Raw genomic sequence first — 20,250 nt, 5'->3', positions numbered from 1 at the left:
ATTCCACGGAAAACGGGAAAAGACGGAGGTATGAATCTAACCTGCACATAATGTAAGTAACAAAACTATGTATGTTTAACCATGTAATTTTTATTCAAGGTACGGTTATATTAATTTAAAAGCAACTGTACAGTCGAAACTAAATAGGCGCTTTATGCTTCAGTTTCACGAATTTCAATATACATTAAAAATATAATACATACTATCTACTTGCTTACAAAGCAGCATTTATGTGTATTCAATGCATGCAAAATATGATTACGTTTTGCAAGCTGAAATTTACATTAATACATCAAATTTAATCAATACTAAGTATCAACAATTTTACGTAAGAACAAAATAATGTTTTGTAAAATTGCCACCAAACCAGACGTGATTCACCAAAACTAATTTTTTTCTCGAATTCTACATTAAGAAATTCATAAAACCCACCTAGTTTTGTTTTTACCGCACAAAAAAAGTTTTATTTTGCAGGCTAGTGTTATCACAGTTAGAAGGATTACCCTTGCTCAGCACATTGAGATCATCGACATCAAGATTGATTTTACTTAAGTTTACTACAGGTTGGTTAAAATCATTTGACTTTGTGTTATTTGGAGTGTTATTTTTGCTAAGCATTGTTTTTGTTTTTGAAAGAGCACTCCATTTTTTGTCAAGTGTGTTTAGTTTCTTTAACAAAGTGAGGTTAAGTTTGTTAGAGACGTGTACTACAATATTGTCTAAGTGCTGCATTCAGATGGCAGCTAAGTTCACTCTCTCACAACAGCCAAGTGTAACCTCTGAATAATTCATGGTCAAAGAGTGTGACTAGAAAATGTTTAATAACCCAATGGTCCGAAATATAATGCTTCAACTAACATTTGTTTCAGAAAGAGTGTGATCTGCAATAATGCACTGATACTATTACGGGCCCCAGTGCAAATGTTTTCATATTTGTTGTTTGGTGTTTTACGCACCTTTTAACATACTGTTGTTATTGAATACACCCCAATGGAAAAAAAAAAGTTTTTCATTTTTGTTCCCTCATAATTTTTATACCTGTCAATACTCTCCCTCATCTTTAAAACTGGAAGATATAGCTTTCATTGTAAAATGCATGCATGTAGGAAGAAAAGGTTCCCTGTTGGATAGTTACTACCTTATTCAACAGTACTTTTCTCGTTTAACACTTTCTTGACGAGGTTTTGCTGTAGTAGATTTTTTCTATCCCCTATTCCCACAGAAAATATTTCTCAGTTTACTCTTCAGCATACACTTTCTTCCCTATTATTTCTGCCACACTGTCTCTTTCTGTCTTGCCAGGCTGAGTGGCTCAGGCGGTTAAGGCGCTGGCCTTCTAACCCCAACTTGGCAGGTTCGATCCTGGCTCAGTCCGGTGGTATTTGAAGGTGCTCAAATACGACAGCCTTGTGTCGGTAGATTTACTGGCATGTAAAAGAATGCCTGCGGGACTAAATTTCGGCACCTCGGCGTCTCCGAAGACCGTAAAAGTAGTTAGTGGGACGTAAAGCAAATAACATTATTATTATCTTTCTGTCTTACTTTTCTTGAGGTTTTACTACTTTTTCTTTTCAAACTGCAATCATATGCATTCTAAAATTCTAGCACTCCACATCTCTATCCTTAATATTAGCTGTTACAATACCTTCTCAAATTTTTCCTGTAGCCAGTTATCTGGAAATATCAACATACTTCTTCTCCAAATGAAAGGCACCAGAATCATAAGATAATAAAGCTAGCTACCTCTGTGGATCAGTGGTAGGGTGTTGGCCTTCGGATCCCAAGATAGCAGGTTCAAACCTGGAAGAGGTAGTTAGATTTATGAAGGGCGGAAAAAATTCTATTCAACACTCCATGTCGTACGATGTCGGCACGTAAAAGATCTCGGGTGACACATTTGGTGTTTACCTGACAAAATTCATTAAATCTCAGCCTTAGATGCCCAAGAGGGTTTCTGTTTACTCGGTCTGCCATCTAGTGGGCCTAGAGTAAAACAGAACGTCGAAACTGACGAGCAAACAGCTAGATGGCATCAAATTGAAATGTCTGCACACTGTAGCTGAGGCCATACGATTATTATTATTATTTTGCTTAACACCTGATCTAATTGCTTTACAGATGGTCTAAAAGTATTTTGATACTAAGCAAGCAACGATGAATTTATCAGAATAATTTTTGTTCTTGATAGTGTCCGACTCATTGGCTGAACAGTCAACATACTGCCCTTCAGTTGAGAGGTCCTGGGATTGATTCCTGGCTTCTGATTAATTCTTCTGGCTTGGGGATTAGGTGTTTGTGTATGTACTAACAACACACTACACTACCAACCACCACAGAAACACCCAATAATGATTATGTCCCTTTATATAGGGTTGGTGTCAACAACGGCATCCACCGTAAGCAGGGGCAAATTGACTTGTGTGATGTAGTTTGCACCCACAACCCCATAGTGTGGAAAAAGTGGTAAAAATAAAGAAGAAAATTCTCTTTCTTGATGGTGCTTTTTTCTTTAAGTAATTATAATTAAGGAAGTATTTTTAAATTGGAAATATTTGTCAGCAACAATATATTAGCCAAGTGGTCTTAATGATATAACTTGTTATTGCATTTCTTACCTGTAGTTGGATCAAGGGGCCCATGATTTGCACGCAGATCTTGAATTTCCTACAAAGAAAATTTATCATTATATTTTGCACAATATGGGTTCCTGAAAAGTGCCAGAAGCCTACTCTAGAGCAAGGATGATCCTTAGAGAAGCAAAAGAGTAATATACAGGACGTATGCAGCAGGAGGCAGAGAGCCGTGACTAGGATACAGGCAAGTGACAGGATAGGAGTGACAGGAATGAATAAAGTGAGAAACGAGAAAGTTAGAAGTAGCAGGTGTATGCATACGTTTTTGCTGGTTTTTGTGGTAAAGAAAACATATAATTTTCAAGAAAAATTCATTTTTTGTTTATTCAAAATATTAGCCATCGGCTTCACCCATCTTTCAGGTAGGTTATGAATACCATGCCAGAAAAACTGCTTTAAAACATTCATCAAGCCATTTTCCAACTTCCTCGCTCCTGCGTGCGCATACCCCATTGATGTGAAGAGGTGATAGATGGCACCAGACCAGGGGAGTACGGCTGGAGTGGAAAGATGTCCCATCCAAGCAATATCGAGGCGACTGTGTGTGAGACGGCGCATTGTCATGTAACAAAATCACTTTGCTACGTCTTCTGGCCCATTCCACTTGTCTTTCGATCAATGCACGATTCAAATGAATCATTTGTTGGCGATAGCGTTGTGGATTAAAGGTTTCGCCGGGCTTCAATAGTTCATAATACACAATACCGCTCTAGTCCCATCAGACACAAAGCATGGTCTTTTACATTGAAATCACCACGTTTAAATTGTCAAAACCATGTCTCACATGTTCTAACAGATGGAGCGTGTTCACCATATGTTTTTATCAGCAAACAATGAATTTCCACAGCCTTTTTCTTTTGATTAAATAAGAAAAGCAATGCGTGCCGCAAATGTTCTTTTCAGGCACAAACGTCGACATGATCACTGAAGGATACAACACAGATGCCAGTGTTTGGTGGACTCAACTTGTGTGTGTTGGTAGGTTAATGTCAGACGAACAAACTGCTGTGTCAAATTCATATGCTGCATACTGTTCGCTGGCGCTATCTCTTGGTCAAACCGGAAACGACTTGTGCATACATCAGGTATAGTAAAGGAATAGGATAGAGGCATCTAGACTTTGATGGTAGGGATTCATGAAGAGAATGACAGAGGAAATGATACCAAGGAGGATGCATGAAATGGAAGTAACAGGAAAATGACCGAGAGACAGGTAGATAAAAGGAGACGAAGAGCATATACAGAGAAGAGGAGAGGACTGGGCAAGAGAGACGAGGGAGAGGCAAGAGGAGATGAAGAGGCTTATGTTACAAGCAGACTTGGCCAACAGCTGGAAACTGCATATGATGATTATAACGATGATGATGATGATGATGATGATGATGATGATGATTAAGTCATGCTCTTTTTTTTTCAATTTTTATTACAAAAAGTATTGTTATGCAAGCAAAAATTGCAATTAAAAAATTATACATTAAAATACACCAGCTTGAATGTGAAATAATTGAGAACATCAATAGTAATTTAGCAAATTTAGCAGCTTCTTGCTATGAACTTACATAACGAAACACAAATGACATACAGCAGTACATTGCTACTTGCCTTCTTTTCCAACTAAATATTGCATTATTTCTATTAATCGAGAGGTTTTGCTCACATCGCACACATTGCTGTTTATCATCTCCAATAAATACCCCCCCCCCCCACTTTCACCCCCTTTACATATATGCTGTTACCAATAAAACACAGACTGTTTTCTTGAACTAATTTATCTAGGATGGCTGGCTGTTTACAGAAGTTTATTGTCCTGGCAGCTAGAATGGGTGATCATCCATAATCTTGACTGACAGCTCACAGTGTGCTAATTACATGTATTCACACTTAAAAGTACATTATGAGTGCAGGACTAGTATTGATCCTCTCTATTTGGATCATCTTCAGCTGCTAAAAGTATCATGAACATAAATATATCAAGATACCGATACATTGGTTGTTGCATCATATGCAACCATTAACCCAGCTCAAGGGAGATAGGGTCACCTTCCCTAATCTCCCCTCGAGTAATTCTTGTCTGGGGGTGGGCAACTTAAATATCTAGATATTAATGGGTAGGTAGGAGATAGGGATCTGCGCTCAGATGGCCTTCACTTAAATCGTAGTGGTACGTGTAGATTAGGAAATTTGTTTAGAAGAGTAATAAGGAGTTACATTGAGGGAAACGGGCTGGCCTAGGGAGCGGTGATAGGGAAACAGGGAACAGGTTAAAATAAATAAATAAAGTAGGGATGACATAAAAATGTTAGTGTTGAACGGTATAAGTATTGTAAAGAAAGGAATAGAATTAAGTAATTTAATAGATGTATACTTACAAGATATTGTAATAGGAGTTGAATTACGGCTGAGAAATGATATAATGGATGCAGAAATTTTCTCACAGAACATGAGTATGTATCGTAGAGATAGGATAGGAATGGTGGAAGGGGGTGTATTCATTCTGGTGAAAGAAGAATTTGTAAGCTACGAAAAAGTTAAAGATGAGAAACATGAAATTCTAGCTCTAAGGCTCATTTCTAAAGATAATAGGCAACTTGATGTCTTTGGAGTGTACAGACCGGGAAAGGGTAGTGCTGACACAGATTCGGTATTATTTGATAAGATAATCAGCTATGTGGGAAACGATATGGAAAGGAATGTGACTGTAGCAGGAGATCTGAATTTACCAAATGTCAATTGGGAAGGAAATGCGAACGACAGGAAGCATGACCAACAAATGGCAAATAAGTTAATATGAGAAGGACAGCTGATACAGAAAGTGACGGAACCAACTAGAGGAAAAAATATCCTGGACGTGGTGCTGATAAAACCAGAAGAGCTCTATAGAGAAACCGAAGTAATAGATGGTATTAGTGATCGCGAAGCTGTTTTTGTCGTAGTTAAAAATAATTGTGATAAAAAGGAAGGTTTTAGAAGTAGGACTATTAGGCAGTACCATATGGCTGATAAAGCAGGCATGGGGCAAAATGTAAAGAGTAACTATGACCGGTGGAAAATGGTAAGTAAGAATGTAAACAGACTCTGGGATGGGTTTAAAGCAATTGTTGAGGAATGTGAAAACAGGTTTGTACCTTTAAGGGTGGTAAGGAATGGTAAAGACCTACCTTATTATAATAGAGAAATAAAGACTAAGAAGGAGGTGCAGAGTGGAAAGAAATAGAGTTAGAAATGGCTGTGGAAGTAAGGAGAAATTGAAGGAACTTACTAGGAAATTGAATCTAGCAAAGAAGGCAGCTAAGGATAACATAATGGCAAGCATAATTGGCAGTCATACACATTTTAGTAATAAATGGAAGGGTATGCATAGGTATTTTAAGGCAGAAACAGGTTCCGAGAAGGACATTCCACGAATAATTAATGAACAAGGAGAGTGTGTATGTGAGGATCTTCAAAAGGCAGAAGTATTCAGTCAGCAGTATGTAAAGATTGTCGGTTACAAGGAAAATGTCCAGGTAGAGGAGGTGATTAATGCTAAAGAAGTATTAAAATTTACCTATGATAACAATGACATTTACAGTAAGATACAAAAGTTAAAAACTAGAAAAGTGGCTGGAACTGGTAAGATTTCTGGGGATGTACTAAAGATAATGGGTTGGGTTATAGTACCATATATGAAGTACTTATTTGATTATTGTATGGTTGAAGGAGCTATACCAGATGAATGGAGAGTTGCTATAGTAGCCCCTGTGTATAAAGGAAAGGGTGATAGGCATAAAGCTGAAAATTACAGGCCAGTAAGTTTGACATGCGTTGCATGTAAGCTTTGGGAAGTCATTCTTTCTGATTACATTAGACATGTTTACAAAATTAATAACTAGTTCAATAGAAGGCAATTCGGTTTTAGGAAAGGTTATTCCACTGAAGCTCAACTGGTAGGATTCCAGCAAGATATAGCGGATATCTTGGATTCAGGAGGTCAATCGGACTGTATCGCGATTGACCTGTCTAAAGCATTTGATAGGGTGGATCATGGGAGACTACTGGCAAAAATGAGTGCAATTGGATTAGACAAAAGAGTGACTGAATTGGTTGCTATATTTCTAGAAAATAGATCTCAGACAATTAGAGTAGGCGAAGCTTTATCTGACCCTGTAATAATTAACAGGGGAATTCATCAAGGCAGTATTATTGGACCTTTATATTTTGTTATATATATAAATGATTTGAGTAAAGGATTGGAATCAGAGGTAAGGCTTTTTGCGGATGATGATATTCTCTATAGAGTAATAAATAACTTACAAGATTGTGAGCAACTACAGCGTGACCTCGATAATGTTGTGAGATGGACAGTAGGCAATGGTATGATGATAAATGGGGGTAAAAGTCAAGTTGTGAGTTTCACAAATAGGATAAGTCCTCTCAGTTTTAATTATTGTGTTGATTGGGTGAAAGTTTGTTTTGGGGATCATTGTAAGTATCTAGGTGTTAATATAAGGAAAGATCTTCATTGGGTTGATCACATAAATGGGATTGTAAATAAAGGATACAGATCTCTGCACATGGTTATGAGGGTGTTTAGGGGTTGCAGTAAGGATGTAAAGGAGAGGGCTTATAAGTCTCTGGTAAGACCTCAACTAGAGTATGGTTCCAGTGTATGAGACCCTCACCAGGATACTTGATTCAAGAACTGGAAAAAATACAAAGAAAAGCAGCTCGATTTGCTCTGGGTGATTTCTGACAAAAGAGTAGTGCTACAAAAATGTTGCAAAGTTTGGGTTGGGAAGAACTGGGAGAAAGGAGATGAGCTGCTCGACTGAGTGTTATGTTCCGAGCTGTCAGCAGAGAAATGGCGTGGAATCCTCTACATCAGTAGGCTGGTGTGAAAGGATGGCTAAGTTCAGGCAGGGACCCAGTTCCACGGGGTATAACGAGGAACCCTTGCCCGGTGTTAGGAGCAAAGACCTTAAGAGCATGTATGGCAGAGAATGAGACCTTCGGAATGGCAGAGATGGCAACCCATCCTCCCTGGGGATAATTACAAGAGGAAAACACTGCCTTGTGGTGAAGAGGGATCTTCAAAGGCTAACAGAGTAAACCCTGAAAGAAAATCTTCAGATGCGTTAGGCTTAGCAGGGCAGCAGAAGAGTAATAGATGTTATGGCTTTCAGTGAAAGAATGAGCCTCAGATTAAAAATACTTAATGTAGACAACACTTCTTGTACCCCTGGCATGAATGACGGCTCTTTACAGCCTGAAGACAATCCAAGGAATGCAAGAAGAATTATTGATAAAGGACAAAAAACTAGAACTAAACGAAAAGTTGAGAGTGGGAACATCAAATGTAATAACTAGAGACGAGAATTATAGGCACTAAAAACAGTTAAAATAGGCAGGCATATAGGCTCTTAAATTAGCCAAAATAGGCATGTAAATAGGCACTAACGTGTAAAATAGGCAACATAATAGGCATGAAAAAATACTTATAATTGAATAACACGCTCAATTACTATAAAATGAATTTACAACAGGCAACGTTTCAATGTTTTCGGGTAACAATCTTGTTCTCCTGTCGGGCAGAATGTTTTGTAATGAGAGAAATCTCTTAACATCACAGGAAGTGATTGGACAAAATTTCAATGAAGCCACTTCATCTGGTTTTAGTTCAGCTGCTTCATCTACCTCACCTCGTAGCACCCTGGCTACGTTTACCGTAGCTTTCCATCATAGATTCTGCTGCAGAACTCTTATGGAACTTTTTACTGACAGCGGCTACCTTCTCAGAGGTTTGGTCAATATTTCTCCTGACTTCTTCCACAACCCTAAATGAGTCCACCGGGGGAAAGCCACTCGTCTCCTACTCGGTGATTGCTCCCGGCAGCTTGTCGAAGTCTGAAGATGTTCCAGTTTATGCAAGGGGAATATTAGCTCCCATCGTTGCAGTGCACAGGTCTATAGAAAATTGTTGTTGGTCGCTGTTCACAGTGGACTGGTAGAAAAGCTGCGATGACAACGCTTTCTGTACCTGTGTCAAATGCATCGCAATATTTCTATGTTGATCTATATGGTATTTTTTCACATTTGATCTGAAAAATAATAAAATTGACTTAAATTACAATGTTCTTATATTCCTAAAGCTGGGCTAATTGGCAATAATGTTTAGTATAAACATAATAATGGCTTATGGCCTCCGGAGAGGCCTGGTGCAGGTCTTTTTATCGTAGACGGCCTATTAGACGACGTGCATGTCTGTGAAGATGAGGGCCCATCCTAGGATGATTTCTAATGTTGCATATGCCACACACACCCAGCCCCGGAGCCACTAGAATTAACCAGTTAAGGTTAAAATCCCCGACCCGACGGTGAATCGAAACCGGGGCCCTGTGAACCTGAGGCCAGTACGCTGACCATTCATCCAACGAGTCGGACAGTATAAACATCCATTTGTTTCATTAAAAAAAGAGAAATACTGTTAGAGGTGAAAACTTTAAAATAGGAACAAGAGAATTCGTAATTTACATGGAAATATGTCCTCAAAATGTTCAGTTATAATCTGTCAGTTTCCTGTTGAGTTCACTGGGTGAAAAAAAAAAACCCCATGAAAATGACGCGATACGATACCTGAGTAGCGTAGAGGAGAGATCCTTCCTACATGCTTGCCAGAAACTCACCAAGCTGCCTCTAGCAGTATTCTTACTTATATAGAAAAATTAAAACGGAGGCACTATAAATCTCAGATTTGTGAACATTTTATATGTTACTATTCGCCTACTTTGGTCACCCGGGTCAGCTGTCATGAAGACTATTTTCTGTTGCCTGCAATAGATCCTGCATCATGTGTGCCGACAAGACTGCCACCCTCGTAGAAAATTAGAAAACCGCGTGATTTGAAATTGTCGTGGCATGCGCCCATAAACTTACTTTTTATCACAATTTAGCGAAACTCTAGATGGGATGCTAGAGCTTATGCACCCCAGACTCTCTTTGATTGTCTCTGCCCCCTCAGCACAATGGGTACAAACCGGACCTCACCAATCTAGACCAACGGTCTTTCCACTGGCCTGGTCTTGTAAAGATAGTCCTTGTAGCCTTGTTAAACACGCTGTGACATCGTCCAAGCCATGCCATCTTGTACGTCTAGCCTCTGTGATATCGTCCTAGCTGCACCACATTCAATCTTCATCCTATGTTTCGCGAAAGCATAGCGGAAGCGTAACAGAGTTCACTAGAGCCTACACATAGCGCTGGTGAAAGCTGCTCATGATTTTTAAAAATTACAATTCAGTTGTAGTCCGCTTCTGTGGTGTAGTAGTTAGCGCGATTAGGCGCCACCAGCGTAGGCTCGGGTTCGATTCCCGGTTCTGCCACGAAATTTGAAACGTGGTACGAGGGCTGGAACGGGGTACACTAAGCCTTGGGAGGTCAACTGAGTGGAGGTGGGTTCGATTCCCACATCACTGGGCGAGTTGGCCGTGTGGTTTTAGGGGCGCACAGCTGTAAGCTTGCACCCAGTAGATAGTGGGCTGGAATCCCACTGTCGGCAGCCATGAAGATGGTTTTCTGTGGTTTCCCATTTTCACACCAGGCAAATGCTAGGGCTGTATCTTAATTAAGGACACTACCACTTCCTTCCAACTCCTAGACCTTTCCTATCCTATCGTCGCCATAAGACCTATCTGTGTCGGTGCGACGTAAAGCCGCTAGCAAAAAATAAAATTCCCACCTCAGACATCCTCGAAGTGCTTTTCTGTGGTTTCCCACTTTTCCTCAGGGAAATGCTGAGATGGTACCTAACTTAAAGACTTGGCCACTTCCTTCCCTCTTATTTGCCTGTCCCTTCCAATCTTCCCATGCCTTCACAAGGCCCCTGTTCAGCATAGAAGGTGAGACTGTCTGGGAAAGGTACTAGTCCTCCTCCCCGGTTGTATTCCCCGACCCAAAGTCTCACGCTCCAGGACGCTGCCCTTGACACGGTAGAGGTGGGATCCTTTGCTGAGTCCGAGGAAAAAAGCTACCCTGGAGGGTAAACAGATTAAGAAAGAAAGAAAGAAAGAAAGAAAGAAAGAAAGAAAGAAAGAAAGACAGGCAGAAATAAAATATTTCAGCTGTAAATCTCTATTTTCGCGGGAATTGAATCAGAGTTCAAATTACCAATTTGTAATTTTCATCCACTCTGTGACAAGAGACCATCGGCGTTCTAACTCCTCGTTCAGTAATAAAATGACTATCTACATTTTAGTAATACAAATTATTGAAAATTCACAACTAATATAGCATTGCAACAAACAATACATAAATTAATAGGCCTATAAATGCTACAATGAAATGTGATCGTAGTTCAGTTACAAAGGAAGTTACCAAGTTTGGCAGAAGACTACCCTTCCATCCCCTGTGATCCACCGCTTTAGCCAGTAGGACTTCTTCGCAATTACATTTTTTACGTCACGCCGACACAGATAGGTCTTATGGGGACGATGGGATGGTCAAGGCCTAGGAGTGGGAAGGAAGCAACCGTGGCCTTTATTAAGGTACAGCCCCAGCATTTGCCTGGTGTGAAAATGGGAAACCACAGAAAACCGTCTTCAGGGCTGCCGACAGTTGGGCTCAAACCCACTATCTCCTGGATGCAAGCTCACAGCTGCACGCCCCTAAGCGCACATCCAACTCGCCCGATGATTTTTCTTCGGGTATTGCCACAGACACCCTTCTTCTTCTTCACAATAAATCGCAACACGTTCTGAAGATAAAGCGCATGTGTACAACAGTTCACATCGAGAAGGAGGTATAAGGGTTCGACGTTGATTGGTTCTCGCATGTGTCTTAGAATGTTGGAGGGGTTGAAGGCTTCAAGGTCAAATTGTTCCTTGTTTCTCCTGACGGAAATTTCTCAAGAACTATTTCTGGTGACTTCCAAGAATTCCCATTTTTGTTCCTGGGTTAAACAGATCTTGAGAAATGAGAAGATAATACTGTCGAGCACATCAGTTACAATATAATGCACTGGAAGAAAACCGGCTTCTTTAAAACGGATTAAAAAGGCATCAAATAGGCATTGAATAGGCAATTATACACCAAATAGGCACAAACCCCTGAAATAGGCATTTATAGGCACAATAAAACCAACTAAATCTAGCTTAAAGGAACCTGAAACGGATTTATATCTTAAAAGCCTATGTTTCTGAGCACAGGAATAAAATAGGCAAATAGGCAAATTCCCGTCTCTAGTAATAACCTTGAGGGGAAAGAGTGAAGAGGTTGCAGACGTGATGGAAAGGAGGAAGATCCGTATCCTTGGAATGAGTGAGACCAACTCCAAATTGCAGAGAGATAGATACAAATTATACTGGCACGGTCACAATAAAGAGGCAAAGAATGGAGTGGGCTTTGTGTTTCACAAAGACACTGACCCTATTACAGATGTAAGCTTTATAAGTGAAAGGATAATTAAAGCCAAAGGGCCGATTGCAGAAACGATGACTAGTTTTAAGCCTTAGACAACGTCTACCTAAACAACGTCTAAATCAAGCACGATCTTCCATTGCATAAACAATGCTCAGTCGGTGTTTAACTAGACATCATTTAAAGTTTCAATATTGGTTTGAAGATGGACATAGAAGTATCTTTCACTCAACTCTTTGCTTGTTGCAACCAATGAAATTCGTCCGAGCGCGTCAGCTGTTTGTCTTCCTATACACATTACTCAAACATGGCTAAGCACGAGCATGACTTGCCCACAGATAAGAGTATCGCTTTCGGTGGAAATTAAGTCTCATAATATCATCAACACTAAAGCAACATGCCACTACACGAGGAAGTGTAGCTTTGATTATAGCGTTGTTATGGTGAGTGTAATCTAATGTAAAGTTTCAAACAAATTTATTAAAAAACCACCATTCCAATACTTTATAATCTTTAAGTTTAAGATACAAATATTACATATGTTAAAATGGAACATGTTTCGCTTAGGCTTTGTAAGCATCTTCAGCCATACTTAATCTGAAGCTAAGTCAGGGCCCTGAACTGGGTTACTCATCAAAGTATAATACATGCTGTAACACAAGATAAAACAGTCATAAAAATCTAGTCTGTGGAGAAAGCGATGCTTAAATGCAACTAAAATTCAATAATGAACTTGTCATAGTATTGTAAGTACATGGAATGAATACTAGCGTTTGTCTAAAAAAGTACAAGTTGGTTATTTGTAGAATGAGACATATAATGATCTGACATACATTTGGTTTGTACAAATTATTTGATATTAATGAAACGTGGATTAATTAAAATATTGAAAAATAAATCTTCGAACGTTGTTGAGAAGCAGGTACGTAGAATTACAGTAGAGTTGTTAACTCCAAGTAGTTGCATGATAAGGTCAAAAGGCGCTTGAAGCATCAGTATAGAAGTGTTGTGTCTCCTTCTACAATAATCTTTGTAATAGATTGTAGTCGCGAGCTGTCTAGCGTAGATTCAACAAATACGGTGTTCAATAAAGCCTTAGACGTGGGAGAATTCGCAATGTAGCGTGTGTTGAAAACTGAAATGTGTAAGAAAATAAATGTACGTTTTGAAACATAGAGAACATTCTATTAATGAGTGGAAGTTTAACAATGCTTACCCCTAGTGTTGACAGAGAGGTGACTAGTCTTGTTGGTTGTTTGAGACGATCTGGCAGTTGTTATTGTACTGCTACGTGTGTTGTAGGGGTGTGTCTGTGAAGGCAGAGAATGAGTCAGGAGAGGGGAGGTAGGCAGAGCACTGAGGACGTTAGGAGTAGGCGGAGAGGGTGTGGCGTGAATCGGTAACTTGGGAGTGGCTACTATTGCGTTAGGGAAATTGCTGACGTGTTTATAATTAAATATTTGTATTTATGTTGAAGAATGTGAGTAATTTAGAGATTTGTTCAATTAATGGGCTATTTGTGTCAAGAACATCGTTTAGATTACTATTAATGTTATAGTGCTTTAAGCGTTTTCAAACTCGGTCATCAGTTTACTCTTGTTGATGTGTTATATAATATGAAGGTCTTGTTCAATCGTGGTAAAGTTATGGCCGGTATCCTTCATATGATTGCTCATGGAGGAATATTTTCTATGTTTTGAAGCATTGTAATGTTCCAAATATCTAGTTTTGAAACTGCGTTCGGTTTGGCCTACGTACGTGAAGTTACATTGGGCGCATTTGAGTCTATAAATTCCGGAATTCGAAAATTTATTGTGTATTGAATTTACAGTACTGGAGTTTAAAAAATATATTACGATTCGTGTTACGAGTTTTATACGAGATTTTGACGTCATATTTCTTTAGCGGATTGGTTATACGGTATATAGCCGGGTTAGTAAAGGTAAAAGCAGCAAAACTTGTTTTCTCGGGTTTTTCGGGAGTTAATTTTGAAGCGGCTTTTAGTTTGATTTTACCTATAATTTTATTGACCATATCTGGTTTGTAGCTGTTGAGTTCAGCTAAATCTTTAATGTAACCAAATTCTTTCTTTCTGTTAGCATTAGAAAATGGGATTTTTAGAGCCCTGTGAATTAAACTGTAAAAAGTCGCCTGCTTATGAGAATGTGGATGCAAATAATCATTTTTTATAGTCAACGGAGTGGACAAAGGTTTCCTGTAAAGATTGTAAAGTATTGGAATGGTGGTTTTTAATAAATTTGTTTGAAACTTTGACATTCTGTACTCCAATACGGCTATCATAATGAGACTCATAACATGTAATAGAGTGTAATCTACTCGTAAATAGCTTCGACAAAGGGAAGATGAAACAATAGTAATGTGTAACTGAATGTGCTGTGTGGGCAACATAGATGTAGCTTGCATTCTGGAGATCGTAGATTTGAAACGCATCATCGGCAGCCCTTGTTTTCCGTAGTTTCTCTATTTTTGCACCAGACCAACACTAGGGCTCTTCTTCCCCAGTCCTCCTCTTTAAACAGTAATCACTGCCATCACCTCATAGTTGCCGAAAACTTATCTGAATTAGCGGGACGATGATATATATATATATATATATATATATATATATATATATATATATATTCATAAACCACATACAACCTACTTTTTAGTTTTTCACTATTATGTGTGCTTACTTGGCAATAAATATAAGTGAATCCCTCCCGGTCGATGTATGTGACAGCCCTCTGGTGATTGGGACAAGTAATTCTGACATGTATGTAGTCGAAGTGAACTATAATTCCATGGAAATTACCCCATATACAATAAAATATATTGGTTGCCAAGAATTATATTCAAGTTGACAGTTACCGGACTGTCCCTTTGTCAGGCTCAAGAAAAAAGTCTCTTATTTTAAGATCTACCTCCCCATACATTTCAAACGAATTGCTGCAATTTCGCAGTGGGCAACCCACAGAGAGGCCATCGGACTAACCTTTCTTCCCGGAATCGTCTCAACATGATCATACAAATTACATGTTTAATGGTACATAACCTCTGATTGTGATTCACTCCTGTCATTTGAGGTTAAACAGTGCTCTCGTCAGTGTTTAAACATTGCCGGTTGAACATGCGTTTTAGACAGTGTCTAAGTGATAAATAACGTCTTTGCAATGCAGCAGCAATACTTATGCACTTTTTAACCATAGACATTGTCTAAACACAGTTTCTGCAATAGGCCCAGAGTGAACATAGGAAAGAACAGTTTCATTATACTCAAGTGTATGCACCTCAGCAAGGGTGTAGTGAGGATGAAAAAGTGAAATTCCTTGAAGAACTGGAGGACCAAGTAAGAGAAGACAACGTAATGATTATTGGGGATTTGAATGCACGCACTGGTATCGTTAGAAATGTATAGGAGGAAGTGATGGGACCTTTTGGATATGGGAAAATAAACTCTAAATCTGTGTATAAGGAATAATCTTTTAGTAAAGAATTTTTTTTTTCAAAAAACAAGATATCCATAAGATTACGACATATGGCTAGGATGACAAATCTAAGACAGTTATCGACTATGTCTTAACAGTTAATTAATTGGAGAAACAGTGAGAGAGACAAAACTTATACCATGTGAGTGTCTAGATGGTGACCACAGGTTACTAGTGGCAGATCTAAATTATAATATTAGAGGTGTGACTGCTGTACAAAGAATGCCAAAAATTAAGGAATGGAAGTTGTAAGAAGAAAATAAGAAAAGTTTCCAAAATCTAACAGCACAAAAATTGCCAAGAACTGAGACTGGTAGTGTTGATGAAGAACGGAACCTGTTTACAGCATCAATAGTCAGTAGTGCTGTGCAAATATGTGGCAAAACAAAAAGTTAAGGTAAAAGAGAAAGAAACCAGTTGGTGGAATGATAAGAGTTACCACAAAGATGCTGTCAATTGTGTACACTGTTATATTTACAAATTATGTACACACATTATTAAACCACCATTTTGACCTTCGCTTCGTCTTGTGAGGGAAGCCATAGAGATAGAGCTGCGCCCAAATAACATCAACAGGGAAGCTATTTTTTAAAAATTTTTTTTGCTAGTTGCTTTACGTCGCACCGACACAGATAGGTCTTATGGCGACGATGGGACACGGAAGGGCTAGGAGTGGGAAGGAAGCGGCCGTGGCCTTAATTAAGGTACAGCCCCAGCATTTGCTTGGTGTGAAAATGGGAAACCACGGAAAACCATTTTCAGGGCTGCCGACAGTGGGGTTTGAACCTACTATCTTCTGAATACTGGACACTGGCCGCACTTAAGCGACTGCAGCTATCGAGCTCGGTCAACAGGGAAGACGGCTTCAAGTTATCAAATACATGGAGACCTGTACTGCAGAAATACATGCATAACACCACCATGGCACAGCGGGACGCACTCAAACTGTCGACAGAGGGTGGTGCATCAGTAACTTCCCTCCCAACCACCACAGCACAGCGCCACAATCCTTGAGTCCAGTTAGAGGGGTAGGCCGTGGATAGTACGGGCATGACTTCCATGTTCCTTCAGATAATTTCTTTGCTCACTGTCGGAGGCAAAACTTCACATGCCCTGATGAAGGCCAATGCAATTTGGCTGAAAGCTTGGCTTTATTATTAATAAATATATATTGAACCCATGACCTTTGTGCCCTAAGAACATTATGCATTATATAACAATTAAACTAAAAGTTGGATTCTTGATAGCATGGATTTGACACGTGACGAGGGGGTGATTACCTTCGGTCCCACGCTCTGGGGTACGTGACGTCAACCACACGTGTCGACGGCGGAAGAATCTCAATTCATTTTTATGAACTATTTCAAAGCGCGTGTACACGGCGTGACCACGCCAAGTCAAAAAAATATAGTGCCTATCAAAGGAGGTCAATCATCTCACAAATCGAACCCGTAAAATTTTTAAATGTCCATGAACACTACCATCAGAAATGTAGCAAGCATGTAGTCACTTTCAAAACTCTTGAAATTACAGTTTAGGTAAGTCAGAAAATTTATAAAATTTTTCTTGGCGGCAAAGGGAGAGACCTGAAGAGAGGGGGTAACTGCTATAAATATGAAGGGACGCCATGACGAAGCTTCCTTCTCCGGCATTTGTGATACAAAGCGGACGAAAAATTGTTGAGCTGCTCTGCGAAATCAAATCAACGAAAGTAGACTGAGTTCGACTGCAGATTTTAGCCAGTGTGGCTAAGTCTTGACTCCATGGGGAGATAGTTTTCTTGAGAGAAATAAGTGTATCAGATAGGACGGTCAAAGTACTGAAATATTCTAATGTGATTAAGTAATTCGTGTGCCGAAATAATTATAGTCCATCGTGTGCGTTCAAGCAAACAAGTGAAGGGTATTTCTTTTTTTTTAATGCTTTATTCCAGGAAACCTGAAGAAACATAATGAGATGTACAGCCATGAATGTAAAAATGGCTAAATAAAATGCCAGGGTCGCAGGTGAGCCCTATGACGAACAATGGTGTGACTACATAAGGTAATGTGACTTTCCATCTTACTACCTCTTATATCTCGTATCGTGATTTCTAAAAGTGTATTTGAATGGGGATTTACGACGCAGTGGTCGCCCTACTAAGTTTTGTAAATGTGAGAGTACGACTAAAAGAGTCATTTGTTTTATTTTCCACTTGGATAAATTTTGAAGTCTTGCGAAAGCCGTATAATGTTGTAAAAGGTTATTGATAAGGGTTCTGAAGTGATATCACGTCCAATGTAGATCGTCATCCGTGTGAGTGTACTGCCTGTATTTTGTGATGTCGAAGTAAGATGTTCATTCGACGTAAAATTCTTCTGTCTGCAATTTGACGTTAATAATAATAATCCATGGTTACTCATTTTCAATCGAGTGGAAGCGCGCTGTCGGGTGAGAACCTAGGGGATGAATTTGGTCACGGAGAGAAACGTTTTTATTTAATGCCCATTTTAAACTGTGTCTGACTGACAATAAAAAGATCTAGTAGAATGTTTCAGTCATTTCTCGTAAAAATCAAGTTATTAAATACGATATCATTTATGCGAAGTTATTCATGATTAATGCATTGTGCGATATTAGACGTCGGTATTTCTAGTGAGGATTTTATTCCAGTTCTTGGTCGATGATAATTGTGGAGCTGGGAAACAGAGGTTGGTTTTGTGGATCAGGTTGGACCTGTCATTGAAGCCGGGACACTGAAGCCCGAGGAGTGTTGTATATGAGTTGAGATGAGATGTGCGAATCAGGTTAGAGTCCTGTCATTGAAGCCGGGATATGATAGCCCGAGAAATATTTTATAATGTTGGGAATGGAAAGAAATTCATAGAAATCCATAGCGGTATAATTGGCGACGCGTATAATTAGTGTGGGCATCTTGAAGCATATCTGTGCATTTTGTTGGGTAGAATATCGTATTTGTTGAATCATGTCGGCAGAGTTTAAAGGGAGCATTTTGAGAAGTCAGTCATCTGTGAATAAACCAGGTGGTTCCTGTAACTGCCAAGCGAGCATGGGGTGAGAGACCTAAGCGGACAGCGGGGATAATAACGGGAATAGGAGTGGAGTCGAGATTGTACTTTAATTCTCGGCCAGGAAAACGTTAAAATGCTGGATTTAGTTGAAAATTCATAGCCGGTAATGATCTAAATTTGTGAAATACTGTAATTGGGGACGTAATGAACATTTGAAACCATGAACTTTGAGTATAAGGAACAGAGTAACCCAATTTCAAGGTTGTCCAAAATATAGAGCGATGGTCGTGATGATCGATTTGTCTGCGAGGGGTGTGCAAAATTCATAATGGTAATGACGAGATATGACATCGTAATTATATGGCGAGTTGTTTGGTTTGTACGTAGATTATTAGGATATCCAAGTGTTAATAACGGTTAGGATTAGATTAGATTTTAAAGTGTGATATCACGATACGAGATATATAGCTGGACATGAATGATGTAACAAATTCTTTTCCAGCCAGATAAACATCGCAATATTGAATTTTACATTACAGCTGCGTAGAAATTTGTGAGGAAACCAGAGTCCGCGGAGATAAAATTTACTGTTCTTTAACATTTCGATAAATCATTTAAATTTATTAAATTATTAAATTCAGTGAACCCGCATTTTGAAATAACTTTAATCAAGCGAATAACTTGGAGATGCATTCTGGAAATTTTAGTTTGTTGTCTGGGGAATATTAAAAATAAAGTAAAGATTAAAGGGACATATCCGAAGGAAATGGATTTGACTGCCACAAAGTTTGTGAGCATTGTTGTTGGTGTAATTATTGAACTTTGATTGATTGAGCAGTGAATGTGCTGGGGATAGTAAAGTGGAACTTTGGTCATCAACCGATGTAACTTAATTGTGTTTAGCCTTCAGCCTAGAAACTTGGATGGTCAGGGGGTCATCAACCTCAGTGACTTAGATTAGGGCCATATGCCATTGTAGCATCCTTTCCTTGCGGTCATCATCCACAATGACTTTAAAGTAACTTAGAAGATTAGATGTCGGTCCATGACATAGACGCAGGTCACATCGATTCAATTAAGGGTCCATGCCGTAGAACCACTGTGTGGCACACACCGATTGGACGGCCTTAATTATAACCAGAGTCCAGAGTTCGTGTTACGAGGGCTGGACCATAACGAATCACTATGATGGTACATGTGGTCTCACATGGAAGCCGAATTTAAGGATTTCCAGACTTTCCTTTCTTAAATGATTAATAATTGAGATAATGGTTTCTAGTAAGAATGCCCATCAGGCAATTACGTTAAAGTCTCACACCAGTGTTCTGACCATTATGTAAAATGATTGTGGTGTCCAGTGGATACAGTTGACTTCTATGATACCAGTGACAGATTGCTTCAGAATTTCCTGAATAAATAGGAATCTTTTAAACAGACCTTTCATTCCAGTAGATAGATTAGAATTAATGAACCCTACCTTTACCTCAGCAAGTGACGAAGAACCCGAAACGACCCAAGAGACAGATCTCATGAACTTTGCTGATAGGTAAGGAAGGTAGGTATCCCTCAATAAGGACCTAAAGGGTTCAATATAGTGGCTTTAATCCAGTTCATTTATTTCTTTATGTTAATACAATGAGCCATGAAAACATACGTTCATTAATTGTTATATGGGTTGTTGAAAAGTAGGAGGTCTGATAGAGAAGATATAAAAGCAATTGAAACTCA

General features: G+C 39.1%; 1 protein-coding gene across 6 annotated transcripts in view; it reads right to left on the bottom strand.

The window, feature by feature from the left end:
• LOC136879059 (core histone macro-H2A.1) overlaps positions 1–20,250 on the bottom strand; it is a 380,958-nt gene that overhangs the window by 192,952 nt on the left and 167,756 nt on the right. For all 6 annotated transcript variants that reach the window (XR_010860885.2, XR_010860886.2, XM_067152802.2 and 3 more), the window contains exon 6: positions 2,616–2,664. Coding sequence is in view for 4 of the 6 variants with exons in the window: in XM_067152802.2 (XP_067008903.2) it covers positions 2,616–2,664 (49 nt within the window). In the remaining 2 variants the exon portion in view is untranslated. The remainder of the gene's footprint in view (positions 1–2,615; positions 2,665–20,250) is intronic.

Source organism: Anabrus simplex, chromosome 8, assembly GCF_040414725.1.
Source record: "Anabrus simplex isolate iqAnaSimp1 chromosome 8, ASM4041472v1, whole genome shotgun sequence".
NCBI classification, from domain to species: domain Eukaryota; kingdom Metazoa; phylum Arthropoda; class Insecta; order Orthoptera; family Tettigoniidae; genus Anabrus; species Anabrus simplex.
Note: the sequence above shows the minus strand (reverse complement) of the source record. Positions and strands in the feature narration are given on the sequence as shown.